Here is a 16,590-nt window from a genome sequence, read left to right on the forward strand (position 1 = left end):
AAACAAACAAATAAAAGTAATTTCACAATTCCAACCAAAAATACTGAATAACATCAATTAATGGAAGCGGTCAACTAAAACAAAGATCACAAGTTGTGCTTCTAACGTTACAGTTTTCCTATGATTGACAACGGGATCGTATGATGGACTATTATTTAATTTAGAATTTTGAGATTCCCATCAAACTGTCATGATCGAAGCAACTTTCCCATTGAAACGATATTTTACTTTTAACGAGTAAACTACTGCCGGTAAAAAGGTGAACCATTGAGCTAAATCGCATCCCTAATGGAGGCGATCGTCTCGCATAAACCGAATATGGAGCCCTATACACGGATAGGAAGTACGTCCTGGTCTACTCTAGCGATTTCAAGGCGATTGTGGGAGTGGCTTTTTGTTGATGGTTTTTGTGTTCGAAATTCAATTTTCCTTTTTCCTAAGACTACGTTGCGTTAAAAATTTGATTGCCTCAGACTGGGGCGTTTGCCGGGCAAAAGAACCCAATAGAAATCCACCCAAACGCGGGGTGTAATAAACTTGAATTTAGACATCGAATGAGATCGTTTGTGTGAGTTGAACGAAAAAAAAACGGTTCCAAAACCGCCCCAAAACAGGTTAGAGGATAATAAACATTAACTAAAAGAAAATAAAAACAACGAGGTATCTTGTCGGCGATGCGTTAGGCGTAGGTTTTGGCCTACGGCGCTAACGACCCGCGACTATAAAAAAACGCCCTTCCCGTCACCAGCCCGCGGTATACGGGCGGTTTGAAAGGTGCTGTTGGCAACGAATCTACTTGCGTTCGTTTGTTTTGCGTTCCTTTTGCACTTGCAAAGCATTACACTAAACTACTTCGACTACAGTGGAAACCCGAGGATAAGAGCATGAGTTTGTGGATTAAATTACATGGCGCTTAGTGTCTACTGTCTTCCCAACACGCTTATCAAATAAAACGGATCGACGGGCTTACGCACCGGTTTGCGCAAAACACGTCGTCAAAAAAAAAACTATTTAATAAAGACAACAATCTTTACAAATTTGCACGTACATAAATACAACCCTTTGCTCCTTCTGCTTCCTTCCCGAATGCCGCAATTAACTGGATAATGTTGCACATAAAACTCTCGAATCGACTTTCGTTCTTCGCCTGCGAAAAGGATTCGCCACACCTCCTCATCACTACACATAAACACTTCCGGCGTGTTTCGATGGCTCGATAACGCGTGTTGTGCCGTCTATTGCCTATTTATCACACAATAGTCTTTTGTAATATGTGCAATTTGATTCTTGCTTCCTTTACCCTCCTTCGATCCGGCCCGCACCGCTTAAGTGCCCCCGGGGGGCGTCGAAGGCCGGGGGCGCCTTAACGTGACGCCGAGGTTTTCCCGCAGCTCGGCAATCTCCTGCGCGCCCCGCAGTAACCGTTTGACGCCACGAGGTAGCCCCCGGCAGGAGGCAAGATTGATGGAATTTATGTGTGGACAGTTGGCGAGCACCTCCTTGACCGCCTCGAGTGAAACCGATGATCCGCAAAGGTTGAGATGACTGGATAAAGAAAGTTAAGTTAAGAAATAGTAAATTGTTTGTTTACAGCTTGTGGACATTGTTTGACGAGGACAATTTCCTCCGCGCGATCAATAACACCAACACTCACTTTAATGGCGACTCCGAGCCCTTGTCCGCGAGCGCCTTCAGCGCATCGTCCAGCGGCTTGGTAGCGTTGGCCCACGCCAGATCGAACTCTATCAAACTGTGGGCCCACTTGGACGCGATCAACTCCAAGCCGGACCTGAAACGAACCAGAACAGAAATTAATCAAAACTATTGCCATAACCAAACGTTTCGGTTTCGTTCGTTACCCCATGTCCCTCGTGATCGAACAGCCGGAAAGGAAAAGATGCTTAAGATCCCACGTTGGCAACCGGATGAGACTGTCGTGCGTCAGCCGGGAGCACCCGCGGACGTCGAGCAATTTTAGTTGTGTGCTGGTTTTGAGGATACGCTGCAGGTACTCGTCGTTAAACAGACGCGATTCGTCCGCGAGCGACGCAACGGACAGTTCTTCTAGCGCGGGGAAACCGGGCGACTCCATCTAAGGGGCGAATAAAAATGGTAAATAGCACCACATCTCATTGGGTAAGGTAACGAAGGAACGGAAATTACCTGCTCCTGTAACGTCGCCGTGCTGAGATTGATGTGCGAGTTCGTTATCCGGAGTATTTTCAGCTTCTGGCAGCCATGCTGCAGCTGCTCGATATGCAGTATACCGTGCGAGATGGCAATTGTGCTGACGTTCGACAGATCCAGCAGCACCAGATTGGGACAGTGCGTCTGCAGACAGTCGGGGGTAAGGAAAAAAGAGCGATTCAGTAATGATAACCATCCTGTGATCCCCCTGGATCGACGTTCACCTACCGATAGCGCTTTCACGATTTGCGGGATTCCGCTGAGCCGATTGTGGGCCAGATGAAGATGCGTAAGCCGGCTTCCCATCTCCGTAATGGCATTGCACAGTGATGTTTGTCCCACGGCCGTTTTATTGGCGTTCACTTCAGCCTAAATATAGAAACCATTATAGCGTATTGATTAGCGAAAAATTGTATCGATTTAAAACGGTCCACGAAGGGTCACTTACGTTGATCGAGCTGAGGTCTAGGCTTTCTAAACGTTTGAAATTTTGCACCATAAAGAGCAAATGTTCGGATGTGAGGGCTTTCCAGCCGGTAAGCGTGATCCCAACCAGCTGCGGTGCGGCTTCCAGTAGCTTATCCAGCACGCATTGCACGTTCGTCACCTTCCAGTTTCCTGGTTGAAGAATCGCACGTTATCATTTGGTACGTTCTGGTCCGTTTGACCCACCCCACCACCGATCGACGACTTACCCAGCCCAACTTCTGTCGCGTGCTGCAGCCGATTCTCTATGAGCCACTTCAGCTTTGGTTCCGTTTTAAACCGATCCTTCGTCCAGGTGCCGAGATCGACCGTTCGCCAGAGGGACGGTGTTTGGGCCATTTTGTACCAGCTGGAGCACACCCGGGACAGCCGTGGCAGGGTCGGCACACTGCCCTCCTCTTGGATGACGTTTTTGAAGATCTGAAATCGGTGCGTTTGAAGAAAGTGTGAAACCAATCCGATCACGACCGGGCACTTCCCCTCTTACCATGTGCAGCACGTGCTCGGGCAGCTGATTGGCCCAGACGCTCTGATCCTCGGGCGGTTTGTACTCCTCCTCGGCGCTCCGCTTCTCGGTGTTGTTGTTCGTTTTTCGCGGCTTCTCCGCCCGCCGGTTGCGCTTTTCCGGCGACGTTTCGTCCGAACTATCCTCGTTAAGGCTCCTCGGTTTACGGGCACGCTTGCGGTTCGGTTTCTTTGGTTGTACTGTTGCATCAGATGCTTTCTTTATACACAGCTTAATGCCGATTTTGTTTTCGCTTATCTGTGGTAGAAGATAAAAAAATAAAACACCGTTAAAATCATCAATTAGATCGTGGTTAAGGTTGTGATTGATTTTGAAAGTGACATTGAGTAATTAAAACAACTTTTGCTGATCAACATTCCCTTCTTAAGTTGATGTTTCGTGTGAATTTACCCTTTCTATCACACTTCTGAGATTTTCTATGATGTCGTGAATCACGAAAAATATATAGACATACCAAAAATTATTATGACAATTCTTCTAGGTTCTAATTATCACCGTTCAATCGGGCAGTAATCTTTTTCCTTATCTCCTCAGAATAAATAAAACCTGAATAATCCCTTGTGTTTTGATCATACACCTTACGGTCACCTCCTTTAGAAAGCGTGACTCGTAACATTCGCACGCAATTAGCTAACAGCTCTTCAGACGCACAACGGAAAAATCACCGTTATCCCTGTCGTTGACAGAAAAATACCCTTACGAAAATAAACAACCACACAATTTCACTCAAGTACCCCAGATTAATACAGCACGCACCGATAACACACCTCTTTTGAGCGGCTGGCGATGATGATGATGATGATTACCAGTAATTAACAAGAATTCAAGGAGTTTTCATCGACAACAGTTCGTCCTCGGACAACATCTGTGTCCACCCAGACGATGTCTAGCGTCATCGCGAGGCCGGACTGTTTCGATTCGAAACGCGATTCATAACTAAACATTCGTGCGATAAGATTACGAATGAATAAGCCCGAGGTTTGCTAACCTTACCCTGGGGAAAAGGGAAAGGGAAAATTCTTTGCACCACTTCAGATACCCAATCGCCTAGCCACTATTATATCAAGAGGAGGAACTATGATTCGATGAGGCGGAAATTGAAAAGATTTACCTATAAAAGTGAACGGTGAGTGCTTTCATCGGAAGCAGTATCGAACCCGACGACCCACGAATCGGAACTCCGTAGCGCCTCGACAATGAAAGGTAACCGGTGAAAGTCTCTTTTGGCAGAATTGCATCCTGTGTGCAGCTTGATCAACTAACTTTGTTTGGTGATCCTTCTAGATTTTGTGTTAAAATGTGTCTTCATTGGAGCAACGGTTCTCGTCGCCAGCGCACAGGCTGCCGCTGACGGGTGGGTGGTGATCCCAAACCATCCCCAGTGTACCGATCCGAACGGTTCCACGCCGGTATACTTTCCGCATCCAACCAACTGCAGCAAGTTCTACGAATGCCATCAGAAGGATGCGTACGAGATGGAGTGTCCCGCGGGGCTACATTTCAACAGCCGGCTGAACGTTTGTGATTATCCACAAAATGCGCAGTGCGAGGGAGGAGAAGGACCCCCCGTTGTGACGACTGTGGTTCCACCACTGACCACCACCACCACGCAGGCACCGACAACCACCACCGTAACAACTACGACAACAGTGGTACCAGTGACGGCTCCTCCAACAACGACTAAAACACCGGCACCAGTGACTGTTCCTTCAACCACTACGACAACACCGGCACCAGTGACTGTTCCTCCAACAACGACTACAACACCGGCACCAGTGACTATTCCTCCAGGAACGACAACAACAACATGGGCTCCAACGCTATTCCCTCCGACTCCTACTACAGAATCGACTCGTCCGCCGACTACTCCAACGCTATTCCCTCCGACTCCTACTCCAGAATGGACTCCTCCGCCGACTGTTCCAACGCTATTCCCTCCGACTTCCACCACGGTGCGTCCTCCGGGAGGCGATCCGCACTGTCCAGCGCCTGGTGCGCCGTGGCCAAACTACTGGGCGCATGACTATGACTGCAGCAAATATCTGGCCTGCTTGGAAGGTTGCGTGCAGGAGTTCACCTGTCCAGCTGGCACCTACTGGAACACTGCGCTACAAGGCTGCGTGTACACCAACGCGCACTGCTCGTGCCCGGCCATTCCGCCCGCTCCGGTTCTAGGGCCCACCACAACGCAGTTTACCAGTACAGTGGTATAGCGGTAGTAGAGATTGCGCGGTCACAATCACGCTACTGGAGACGAACCTATCGGGGTCGGTTGACTTCCATAAAAGTATTAAAATAAATTTAGATAGATTACACATAAACAAACCTATTGTGCAAAGAAACACTTGAAGCGAGAGAAGACTTTGCCCCCAGGTGAGGTGTGTGTGTGTGTTTAAACCTGGCCGATCGTTACTATCAGTCCACTTCAATCGAAGTTGCATCAAAGCGGCAGATGGAAGCGAATCAGACCAAGACGCATGCAGGCAGGGGGTGGATACAAGACGATCGCTCAAGTGTTGTTGCAACTTTGTGTCGGAGATTATGGGACTCTTTTGACCAGAAGAAAACAAAGGGTCAAAGAGTTTAGATTTAATTGTGACTCACAAAATGTTGCTAGGTTGAAAAATCTTGCGCAATTTTTATTAGAGATCGAATTTATAAAAATTGACAATCGACATGAATTTTGGCTTAGCATACATTCCAAGACCATTTCCTCCAACGGAAAACACGGAGCCACCTCTCCGATGTGATCAACAGTGGAATAAACACATATTTCCAGGTATTCGGTATGTTTATTTTTAATATAATTTAATAACAAAATTCCCTTCCAACCAACAGTCTCGCTTCATCGAAGGTGTTGTTCATTCAGAACTGGTGCCGGAGGTACAGCAGAGCAACACTTATTCGGATTTGGTGGACCGCACCCCTTCACCGCATTGTCCCACACCGAACCCTCGGGGCAGTGCAGCTCCTTCACCTGTCCATGGGAGCAGCGATAGTAGATGGCACAGTTAGACCCGTGCGCCCAATACCGGACGGCATGACGTCCCGCTTCCAACGGTGGACAACGTGGATCAATCGCTGGTTCTTCGGAGGGTTCGGGCGACACCGTGTTTGGTGGATGAACGGGAATGTCGGATTCGTGCTCAAATGGCCCACCGGAAGGACACTGCACTCTAGACGCTAGATCACACTGTAGTGCCTGCGGGTTGAAACGCATTCCCGCGCCACAAGAGTACTCGTACGCGTCGACACAGTCGCACATGTAGTATCGCGCACAATCGATATCGTGGGGGAAGTAGACTGGTGGATTGTGGCCAGCGCATATCCAGTGGTTCCTTACGACTGCGGTCCACCGACGGTCTGTGTTGGATCCTAACCCATCAACCCGAGAAGCAACGGACGGCGAGAGTTTCACCACTACGACAATCAAAGGCAACAGGACAAAGGCCTTTCCTGTGAATGACACCACGAAACGGTGGTAAAACATTTCTTTTTGACACAAGGAATAACTAGTAACTTACCGAACATGATCACCGAAGCTGGGACGTTCTCTTCCGAGTTCTGACACAAACAACCCGTCTTTCGATTATGACGATACGAGACTATCACTCGGTGGGTTTATATAAAATAAAACCAGTAGCAAGAACGGTCCTACGATTAACACTCTTATCAACACACCCACCAGAAGTTCTTAAGGATTTATTGAGCAGATTAGCAGCTCGGTCTATTTGATCAATGGCACCGACAGAAGCACGTGTAGCCAATCCAAGCTAAAACTCATCACGATCAAGAGTGTACACAGATTGCGCAACGGTGGCAATCTATCCAGGACCCTAAAACCTATCGAGTCACCTTGCACTCCCACGGGAGCAACCGTTCCAGTCGCGGATATAAATATCGTCGCACTTGGCATGAGGAATAACACTGTTTGTTTTGAAACGGAACAGAACAGAAGAAAACGTGAAAGATCATGTTAATGAAAGGTAAGTTGAGCGAGGGATCACGTTTAAGAATTTCATTTCACAAAGAACTTGGTTACTTACAGGTCTTGCAGTAATTTTGCTCTCCATAGTTGCCGTATCGTGCAACAACAAGTATGGCCATCGAACAGCGAATCGGATAAGCGATCACCCAAAATGTACCGTCGGTAGCTCGGGTGATTCTGTGATGTTTCGCGATGACCACGATTGTGGCAAGTTCTATGAGTGCCATCGTGGTACGGCGTTCGAGTTCGTGTGCTCTGAAGGGCAGTCATTCGATCTGGCGTCAAGAAGTTGTGAATGCTCTTCGATTGTGGATTGTTCTGATGAAGGATTATCTGCATCGCAGGATCTACCGAGGGCCGCGAGTGACGGTGCGTCCAATTCTCAGGAAAGGAGGACTTGTAATATCTGCCGACAAGCGAAGGAATCCATCCCCCGGCATCAAAATTGTCCCCGAACGAACGGATACTACCCGGTGTACTTCCGGAATAGTAAAGATTGCTCCCAGTTCTACCAGTGCGATCAGGGTACGGCCTACCTAATCCAGTGTCCAGCGGGTCTGCACTTCAACACACGGATTAACGTCTGTGATTATCCACAAAATGTTGACTGTTCCGGACCAGTTTTAGCTCCTCCAACAAGTCAAAGTGGTTCCTCGGGTGCGGGTCGTAAATCGCCTTCGTGTTCCATTTGCCAAAATGCTAGAAACGTTATTCCAAAGCACCCGAAATGTCCTAGGTCTAACGGATACTATCCGATATACTTCCGATACCAGACGGATTGTTCAACGTTCTTCCAATGCGATAATGGATCTGCTTATGAAATTCAGTGTCCAGGTGGGTTACACTTTAATACCTTCCTGAACGTTTGTGACTACCCTGAAAAGTCAGGATGCTCTGGGAGCTCAAGTGGAATTGAATCCTCTCAAACGAACGGACATCAAGGGTCTGATGGATCAACTTCCAGAACAAATGGACATAAAGGAGTTGATGAAGCGGTTTCTCGCACAAATGGACATCAAGGAGCTGATGGGTCAGCTACCAGAACAAATGGACATCAAGGAACTGATTGGTCAGCTTCCAGAACAAATGGACATCAGGAAGTTTCTCAAACAAATGATCACCAGAAACCTGGAAGTTCCTGCAATATCTGCCGACAAGCGAAGGAATCCATCCCACGGCATCAAAATTGTCCGAGGACGAACGGATACTACCCGGTATACTTCCGGAATAGTAAAGATTGCTCCCAGTTCTACCAGTGCGATCAGGGTACGGCCTACCTAATCCAGTGTCCAGCGGGTCTGCACTTCAACACACGGATTAACGTCTGTGATTATCCACAAAATGTTGACTGTTCCGGACCAGTTTTAGCTCCTCCAACAAGTCAAAGTGGTTCCTCGGGTGCGGGTCGTAAATCGCCTTCGTGTTCCATTTGCCAAAATGCTAGAAACGTTATTCCAAAGCACCCGAAATGTCCTAGGTCTAACGGATACTATCCGATATACTTCCGACACCAGACGGATTGTTCAACGTTCTTCCAATGCGATAATGGATCTGCTTATGAAATTCAGTGTCCAGGTGGGTTACACTTTAATACCTTCCTGAACGTTTGTGACTACCCTGAAAAGTCAGGATGCTCTGGGAGCTCAAGTGGAATTGAATCCTCTCAAACGAACGGACATCAAGGGTCTGATGGATCAACTTCCAGAACAAATGGACATAAAGGAGTTGATGAAGCGGTTTCTCGCACAAATGGACATCAAGGAGCTGATGGGTCAGCTACCAGAACAAATGGACATCAAGGAACTGATTGGTCAGCTTCCAGAACAAATGGACATCAGGAAGTTTCTCAAACAAATGATCACCAGAAACCTGGAAGTTCCTGCAATATCTGCCGACAAGCGAAGGAATCCATCCCACGGCATCAAAATTGTCCGAGGACGAACGGATACTACCCGGTATACTTCCGGAATAGTAAAGATTGCTCCCAGTTCTACCAGTGCGATCAGGGTACGGCCTACCTAATCCAGTGTCCAGCGGGTCTGCATTTCAACACACGGATTAACGTCTGTGATTATCCACAAAATGTTAACTGTAACGGACCAGTTTTAGCTCCCCCAATCAGTCAAAGTGGTTCCTCTGGAGCGGGTCGCAAATCGCCTTCGTGTTCCATTTGCCAAAATGCTAGAAACGTTATTCCAAAGCACCCGAAATGTCCAAGGTCCAACGGATACTATCCGATATACTTCCGACACCAGACGGATTGTTCAACGTTCTTCCAATGCGATAATGGATCTGCTTATGAAATTCAGTGTCCAGCTGGGTTACACTTTAATACCTTCCTGAAAGTTTGTGACTACCCCGAAAAGGCAGGATGCTCTGGGAGCTCAAGTGGAATTGAAGAATCGACCTCTCATAGGAATGGACATCAAGGATATGATTGGTCAGCTTCCCGAACAAATGCACATCAAGGATCAGATGGATCGACTTCGCGAACAAATGGACATAAAGAAGTTGATGGAGCGATTTCTCGGACAAATGGACATCAAGGATCTGATGGAATGGTTTCCCAAAACAATGGACATCAGGAAACTGATAAGAGATCGAGTATAGTAGTAACAGACGGTAATGAAATTCATCCTCAATGCCCGATCATTACCGGTCAACAGGTGGCCAGTTATTGGGCACATTCGTGGGACTGCACTAAGTACTACGGTTGCCTTTGGGGCTGCGTAAAAGAGTTAAGCTGCCCTGGTGGATACCGTTGGCACGATGATACAAAAGCTTGCGTTGAGGAAAGTTTGGTGAGGTGTTAAGTTAACAATCGAACGTTTCTTTTGAACTGTTAAGAAAAAGTAACAAACATAAAAATTAATAATTGCAGTTTGCCTTAGTTATTCGATCATGGCACAAAATAACTTAAATATACTAGCATCCTACAAAAAAAAAGATAACAAACAATACCTTTCTCTTCATGTATTGGAATCTATTTCGACCCCCATACGTACCTCACTTTGATACATGGCCACAATGGCCTTCCGCTTCGGTCGCCCCCGTGCCTTGTTCATCTTACGGTCGAACTCCCGCATCGCCATCGGTTTGCCTCCTCCGGTAGAAACCTTTGGCAAACCTGCGTCCCCATTCGCAACGGACCCCGTACGCGGCTTGCCTCCCATCTCCAATCTGGCACCAGCAGGAGATCTACCGGTGCTGACGCTCCCACCTCCACCCTTGCCCCCTGCACTGGTGGACGTTGCGACTGCTTGCGCTCGCGACCCCTTGCCCGCGGTCGGTGATAATCCCGCGATCTGTGGCCCGGTCGGCTGTGAGTCCGTATCGACGCACGATTCACTCAGCTCCTTCACAATGTTTTCGATCGTTTCTTCCGGTTCGGCGTGTGCGGCCGGGCTGACCATGCTGCCACTATCGTCCTGCGACGACTGCGAGTGATCCTCGAGCAGGTGATGGCCACTGCTGCCCCCAGGGCTGGCTCCGATGATATTCGCCAGCACCGAACCGGGATTGCTGTTTTGTGGCGATTGTTCTCCCTCCGGCGAGGTCGGAATGAGCGAGGAGGGTTCGGGACGCCGTAGCCCCGGTGGGAGACTTGTCTCCGCTAGCGTTTCCATCCTTCTCTCTGATCAGCACGAATAATGTCTTTCCAATCAAAACACCCCGTTAAGCTATCCTTGTAAGGCAGGGAGTGTTTGTATTCCTTTCGGAGCTTGTTTGCTGCTTGCGATACTATCCTTTCTCGTGAATGGCTCTTCTGTGGCCAATAGAGTCACCGTTTCGTTGCCATAACAACATTCAAACGCAGCAGCTCTTGCATCCAATGTTGCATTTTTCTTCACCGACTCGCCAGATGTAAGTCGTTTGAACTTTTGCACTTGCCCGACAAAATAAATACACAACTTCTTCAGCTAGTGATTAACACTTTTGATGATAAGGCTACATTGCTTCCTTGAACTACACCCTTCAAACTTCTCTGGCGAGTGGAATTGTTTCTTCCAGAATCAATGAAACATTTGGAAACCGCACAATTTGGAACGAGCTCGCCCGTTTATTTGGTGGCACGGTGGAAAAACCTTAACGCGTCCTTCACCACGGTTCCAATATCGTATCTATTGCGGCGTAATTACAATCATTATTCAGTATGATAAATCGGCACTTGGTAAACGCCAACGCTGCGCTGTCGAGTTCCTCACGCGCCTCCACAACACTTTAACATATTTTTTCACGAACTTTACTGTAGATACTATATTGATTCATATGCTTCTACGACGGAAGTTCGAACTAAACTTAATTGCTATGAGCTGGCGTCTTCCTCAATACCCTTAGTTCAGCGTATTTTGGTTTTACAATATATGATCTTAGCCGACTTGATGGTACACTACAAAATTTTGCGCCCCGCGTAAGATGGTGTGTTATTATGCTAACTAAAGTCCACCAAATCAGTTGATTACGTAGTGAATTGTACGACGTTGCGGTGGTCCCGCACGAGAATCAACAGATTCCGGGTGCAAACTTTCACTTGTTTCGGAAAATTCTCCCGTCGCGCTTTGGAAAGTTGGCTACAAAACGAAAACAACACGGAACGGAAAAGAAATGACACCTCGTCGAGAAGAACTGTTTATAGACAATCGACATATTTCAACGATTCGGAGGGGTTTTATCGCCGTCTCACTCTTGCTGGCGCCATCTCTCGCCACAGATACCGTTTTCCGTCCCGTTTTCAGCTCTCGCGCTTTTCCAACCAAAATGTCATAAATTGTAAACAAGAAAATTTCCACCTCGCACACACGGCACACACGCACGCACGTACACCACACGCACCACTTATCCACTTCGCATTCCTGCTTGTTAGGACGAAAAAAGCGCACGAAGCGTCCTTTGCTGCCGCGCAAACACTGTCCACGGACGTACACTGGCGTCAGCCTATCTTGGGTAAAGATTATCCGAATGTGGGGCCACTTGATTGCCACTGGTACCGCAGCGATTTAGCAGACGAACGAAACAACTTGCTGCACTTTACGCCGCCACGTTTGATTGCGATCGACGCTGCTTCGCATTTTACGTGGATCAAGGTTTTGTTTCTTCGAAGGTTTGGCCTAGCAGAGCGATTTGACAGTAAACAGATAGCGCCATCTTGGAATTCGTGGTACAAAAACAATCATTCGTAGACAAAGTTTTAAATCTATTTCACTACAATTACTTCTTTGAATTATAATTTAAAACTCAGTTGGATTGGCCAGCTGCTACGAACCAGACGATTCCGATCAAAACTTACTTCGTTGAACATGTTGACCAAGCTGTAATTCCTAATTCATGAGAGAAACTTTTGGAAATGATTCATTTCATCAAACCAATTCGATTTCATATAAATTCATGTTTCTGAATAAATTTCATTGCGAATTTTAAGGACACTTTTACATATAATCAGAGACGTTTCGAACAGTAAAACTGTCAATGTAGGAACATTTTTGGACCTGGCCTGATCAAGATAAAGAGACATCGAAAGCTATGGTTGTCCAACCTTTAAAATCGTGGTTTGCTTCGTTTCACCCACCATGGATTGATAAAAACTCCAGCGCAAGGTATATATAGCACTCAACAATATTATGTATGCACCTTTGAAACGTCTGAAAAGTCAACTTTTAAATCATCAGCCATGTTTGGGTTTTAATAAAAGACGGTAAATTACGTTAAAACTTTTAAGAAACTGACATTATTTTCCGTTGATTTGTGATCATGACATGCACTACCTTTAAATATATTTTAATTCAGGAATCTGGGAAAAATGTATTGTGCTCAAAACAGCAATAAAATTGTTTGTTACGTGTACATTACAAGAAAAACTTGATATTACTTTTCTCTACAGGAGAGCATTTGAAACCTTCACGTTTTCGTACTTAAACTGTGAAAAAAGTTTAATGTTTATAATAAAAATAAATGTGATAAAAAGTGTGTTCGGAAATTTATAATTTTTTGTGAAGACATGAAATGAACCTAAATGAAATATGATTTTTAGTGCATGCTTAGATAGCTACTCTACATTACAATGCCAAGTTTATCCTATGATCGATACAATGAGTGCAACGATTTCTTTCGAGGAAATCAAAATTGGTACTTTTCTCTATTTTATTTCGGCTATATTTATTTCACTTGTCAGATAAGATCCACCCTACTTTCAATCAGAATATTTTATTCATTTTTCTCATTCGGATTAAGTATAAATTATATTTACAAAAGTAAAACAAAAAACAGGAATCTCACTTTGCTTCAAGTTAAGCGATTTGGACTGCTGCATCAGACCCATCGACACACATCGTTTACCCTAATAGGATCGCTAACTCTCTTCGTCTAGCCGACGATAAGATTTCCTTCCACGTCCCGATACAGATCGTCGTTGATACTGTACATGTCCTCCGACCCTTGGCAGTTCACGTTGGTCCACCAGTCACACACACGGTACGCCTGGAGAAGAAAGAGAAACGGAGGGAAAAAGTGCGTCATTTGGTGGTGAAGAAGAGCGAGTACCGAAACTCAAATGCGAGGATTGAAGGATACTTGATTGAACACGGTTCCGTTGGGGCAGAGGAAGGAAAACATGTAGCCGGTGGGCAGACACCAGTGCCACACTTGGCATCGCGTTTCGACGTCCGCGTAGTACCCGGGCTGCCGATCCGCACACCGGAAGGTCAATCCGGAAGGGATCTTGTCAAACGCCGGGTAGTCGATGTTCGGCTCATAGCCAAAGATTTGCTGCCAGTCCATCCGGTTCGTCGCACGTGCGCAAGTGTGTTTGTGTGGGTGGAAAAAGGGAACATAAAAAGAAAGAAAACAACAAAACGAGAAAAGATGTATGAATTATGAAATGCACAACGCCGTTACGCCAAACATGCACAACCCAAATCGATCCCGTCCCGTTCCGGGTAATGTTCCACCATGTTTCGGCAATCGATCAATTATTCAATCGACGTGAGAGTAATTTTTCATCATCGCCAATCAAATTACAATCAAGCTCAATTATATGCCTCCTTTTGCATTCCATAACTTCCCGTTTTCTTCTTCATTCATCTCCCGCGGCACATCATCGATCGATTTTCGATATTTTCCCATCGCCAACGGGCCCGATTGAGACAATCGTTCAGTTGCTTCTAAAACAGATCATCTTCACCGGTTTGCTTTGGCAAAGGTTTTGAAACGTCGATTTTCTCCCGCTTTTCTCCTGCGGCCCACAGGCTAAACAGTGTCTTTGTAAGCGCAAACAAATAGCTGCACGAAAACGAAGGCGCCTCTCCCGAAGAAGTGCTCCACAGTGCTCCATTTTTGCAGTGAGAAGAAAAACGAAAGTCAAACATATTGCAAAGCAGATTATGTCATCGCAGGAACGAAGGGAAAACGTGAACCAGCATTCCCTCTCAAGGCGGAGGGTTGGTTCGGTTTGAGGGCTCATCTGCCAGTGGGATCGAAATGTCGGAAAGCAATAATTGCCTTCCTCAGCTGGTTAAGTTTCCCGCGCTTGTCAGCCTCTGTGACACTCCAGACAAGATGCAAACGTGAGCAGTGTAAAGGCCGTCTGAATTAGTCTGAACTTGATCCAAAATCGGGCATGGCGCCACGTTCCCATCAAGCCCAAGCCGTGTTGAGATTTGGGCTGGCGGATGAACGCAATTGAGATGAGATTAATTGTTTTAAAATCACTCGCCACAAACCCGCCTTGTTGGGTTTGTTTTAATTATTTCGTCGGACCTGCAGTGGGTTAGTTTGTTTGAACTTTTGCGTCGCCACCGAATTTTTCCACACACCCAGGGATTGGTTGATCCCCTGGTGCGAAAATAATTAATGTAACACGCTCGTAAACGCTCGTAAAAAGATATGAACCATTGTGTACCGCTCGGGTCGAGGTTAGGCATCAAAAAGCCCATCTGGCGTAAATTTCGGTTCCATACTTTGAATCAAATTAGTATCGTTAGCCGTGAAAAAAGGTGGACGGACGCGACGAGTGTCATAAATTGTAATCAGGCTTGGAATTGTTATGGAAATTGTTGAGGATTTGTTTACCGTCTTGGACGGTTTGGGCAGTTGTGAGCTATTGTTTTTTCCCCTATGTCAAAGCATAACAAAGCATGTTTGGAATATGGTTAGTATGAGCTACTGAATAAAATTATGCCAAAAAGAAGATGTATCTATTCTTTTTAATCCCTTTATCATTCCAATGAATTGATGTTTCCAACACCAAAGCATCTATTTGTGACTATACTCACGCCATAAGTTTGATGATTATTATACAGGAAAACAGCAAACGCCACCGTCAGGAACATGTACTTCCACATGTTGCTGTTGCTGCTGCTGCCAACCATTTCGCCTGGTTCGTCGCTTGTCCGCTCGTTCAAGTCTTTCGTTTCGAGTCACGCGCTACCGTTTTCCGTCGGTAGCGTAAGTGAAGATGTATTCGATCACGCGGAGAACGGACGCTACCAAAAGCGGAAAAGGCTACCAAAACTCCCGCAGCACACAATGGATGCGTATTTTGTTTGTTTTGATTAGTTCAGCGTGTGATGTCGTCGTGTTTTTTTGTTTCTGTATTTAATTTATATCCTCTCGTTTTCTTCTTTCCCACCGCACGTTTTCGCTTTCTTCAGGTGAAGAGGCAGCGGAAAATGCAAACAATTCGTCTCGCAAATGCTGCACTGTTTTACCTCCGCTACTTCGTAAAACCTCCTCTGATCTGCGTCGGATCTGCTGTTATGCTATGCAGCGTTCGTTTATATTTTCCCAATTTATGCAATAACTATACCCGAGCGCCAACATTACACATTCACGCGGGATGCGGTGTTTAATTTTGTTTTTCCACCAATCAACCCAGACGCGGCTTCGTGCCCCGTTGTTGATGAAGTTCGTGTGCGGATGTAAAACGGTTTTAATAATTAAGACCCATCGGCAGCGAACGAGCTGCGGGTTAGCGAGGGTCGATCTTCAGCGGATTCGTTAGGGGCCTTTTTCTTCTTGGCTCGTTTGCACTTCCGTGAGATGCACTTTTTGTTTTGTTAATAGAGTAAACTTTTATGTTTCAGATGAAATTATTTCGATATCACTACACATTAGATCTTGGCACCTCCTTTCAAGCGGTCACTTATGTCACTTTGTTTTCACTCGGATGGGCTTTATTATATCCTTTTTTTATCCACTTCTGCTTCCACTCCGAAAACTGTCCATCCAAACCTTCAGCTCCACCGAGAGTAAACACCACACGCGCTTGGATCGAGAGAAACGAATCAAATGAAAACTCCAGTCTACCAGAGCATCGTTTTATACAGACTCCCATCTCCAACCCCACCGACAGAAACAGCGTGGGGACGCACTGAGGCCGTGTCGATTGTGTTATGTGTAAACATCGCAG

General features: G+C 46.2%; 2 protein-coding genes across 3 annotated transcripts; both read right to left on the reverse strand.

Moving 5' to 3' along the window:
- Positions 1-921: 921 nt before the first annotated feature.
- Positions 922-12,194, reverse strand: LOC131266501 (F-box/LRR-repeat protein 6). 2 transcript variants are annotated; one of them, XM_058269050.1, is made up of 10 exons: positions 12,021-12,194; positions 10,193-11,098; positions 3,161-3,436; positions 2,883-3,093; positions 2,636-2,805; positions 2,416-2,556; positions 2,164-2,331; positions 1,860-2,092; positions 1,655-1,789; positions 922-1,545 (listed from the first exon to the last, which is right to left on the reverse strand). In XM_058269050.1, the coding sequence occupies exons 2-10, from the start codon at positions 10,811-10,813 to the stop codon at positions 1,326-1,328; spliced, it is 2,175 nt and encodes a 724-aa protein (XP_058125033.1). In that variant the 5' UTR covers positions 10,814-11,098; positions 12,021-12,194; the 3' UTR covers positions 922-1,325. The 2 variants fall into 2 exon arrangements, with proteins under 2 accessions (XP_058125033.1, XP_058125032.1); XM_058269049.1 differs by having other exon boundaries at positions 10,193-11,167.
- A 1,353-nt stretch (positions 12,195-13,547) lies between these two features.
- Positions 13,548-15,523, reverse strand: LOC131266502 (U-scoloptoxin(01)-Er1a). The gene is made up of 3 exons (XM_058269051.1): positions 15,455-15,523; positions 13,755-13,949; positions 13,548-13,661 (listed from the first exon to the last, which is right to left on the reverse strand). The coding sequence occupies exons 1-3, from the start codon at positions 15,521-15,523 to the stop codon at positions 13,548-13,550; spliced, it is 378 nt and encodes a 125-aa protein (XP_058125034.1).
- Positions 15,524-16,590: the final 1,067 nt, after the last annotated feature.

Source organism: Anopheles coustani, chromosome 2 (genome assembly GCF_943734705.1).
Source record: "Anopheles coustani chromosome 2, idAnoCousDA_361_x.2, whole genome shotgun sequence".
Classification (NCBI taxonomy): domain Eukaryota; kingdom Metazoa; phylum Arthropoda; class Insecta; order Diptera; family Culicidae; genus Anopheles; species Anopheles coustani.

Excerpts from the sequence above, each read along its gene's own strand:
- LOC131266501 (XM_058269050.1), bottom strand. The coding sequence starts at position 10,813 with ATGGAAACGCTAGCGGAGACAAGTCTCCCACCGGGGCTACGGCGTCCC. Across the intron at positions 2,557-2,635 it reads TAGACCTCAGCTCGATCAAC|GCTGAAGTGAACGCCAATAA; the intron begins GTAAGTGACCCT and ends TTCTATATTTAG. Across the intron at positions 1,546-1,654 it reads GGCTCGGAGTCGCCATTAAA|TCATCTCAACCTTTGCGGAT; the intron begins GTGAGTGTTGGT and ends TTCTTTATCCAG.
- LOC131266502 (XM_058269051.1), bottom strand. The coding sequence starts at position 15,523 with ATGTGGAAGTACATGTTCCTGACGGTGGCGTTTGCTGTTTTCCTGTAT. Across the intron at positions 13,950-15,454 it reads ATAATCATCAAACTTATGGC|CAAATCTTTGGCTATGAGCC; the intron begins GTGAGTATAGTC and ends ATGGACTGGCAG. Across the intron at positions 13,662-13,754 it reads ACGGAACCGTGTTCAATCAA|GCGTACCGTGTGTGTGACTG; the intron begins GTATCCTTCAAT and ends TTTCTTCTCCAG.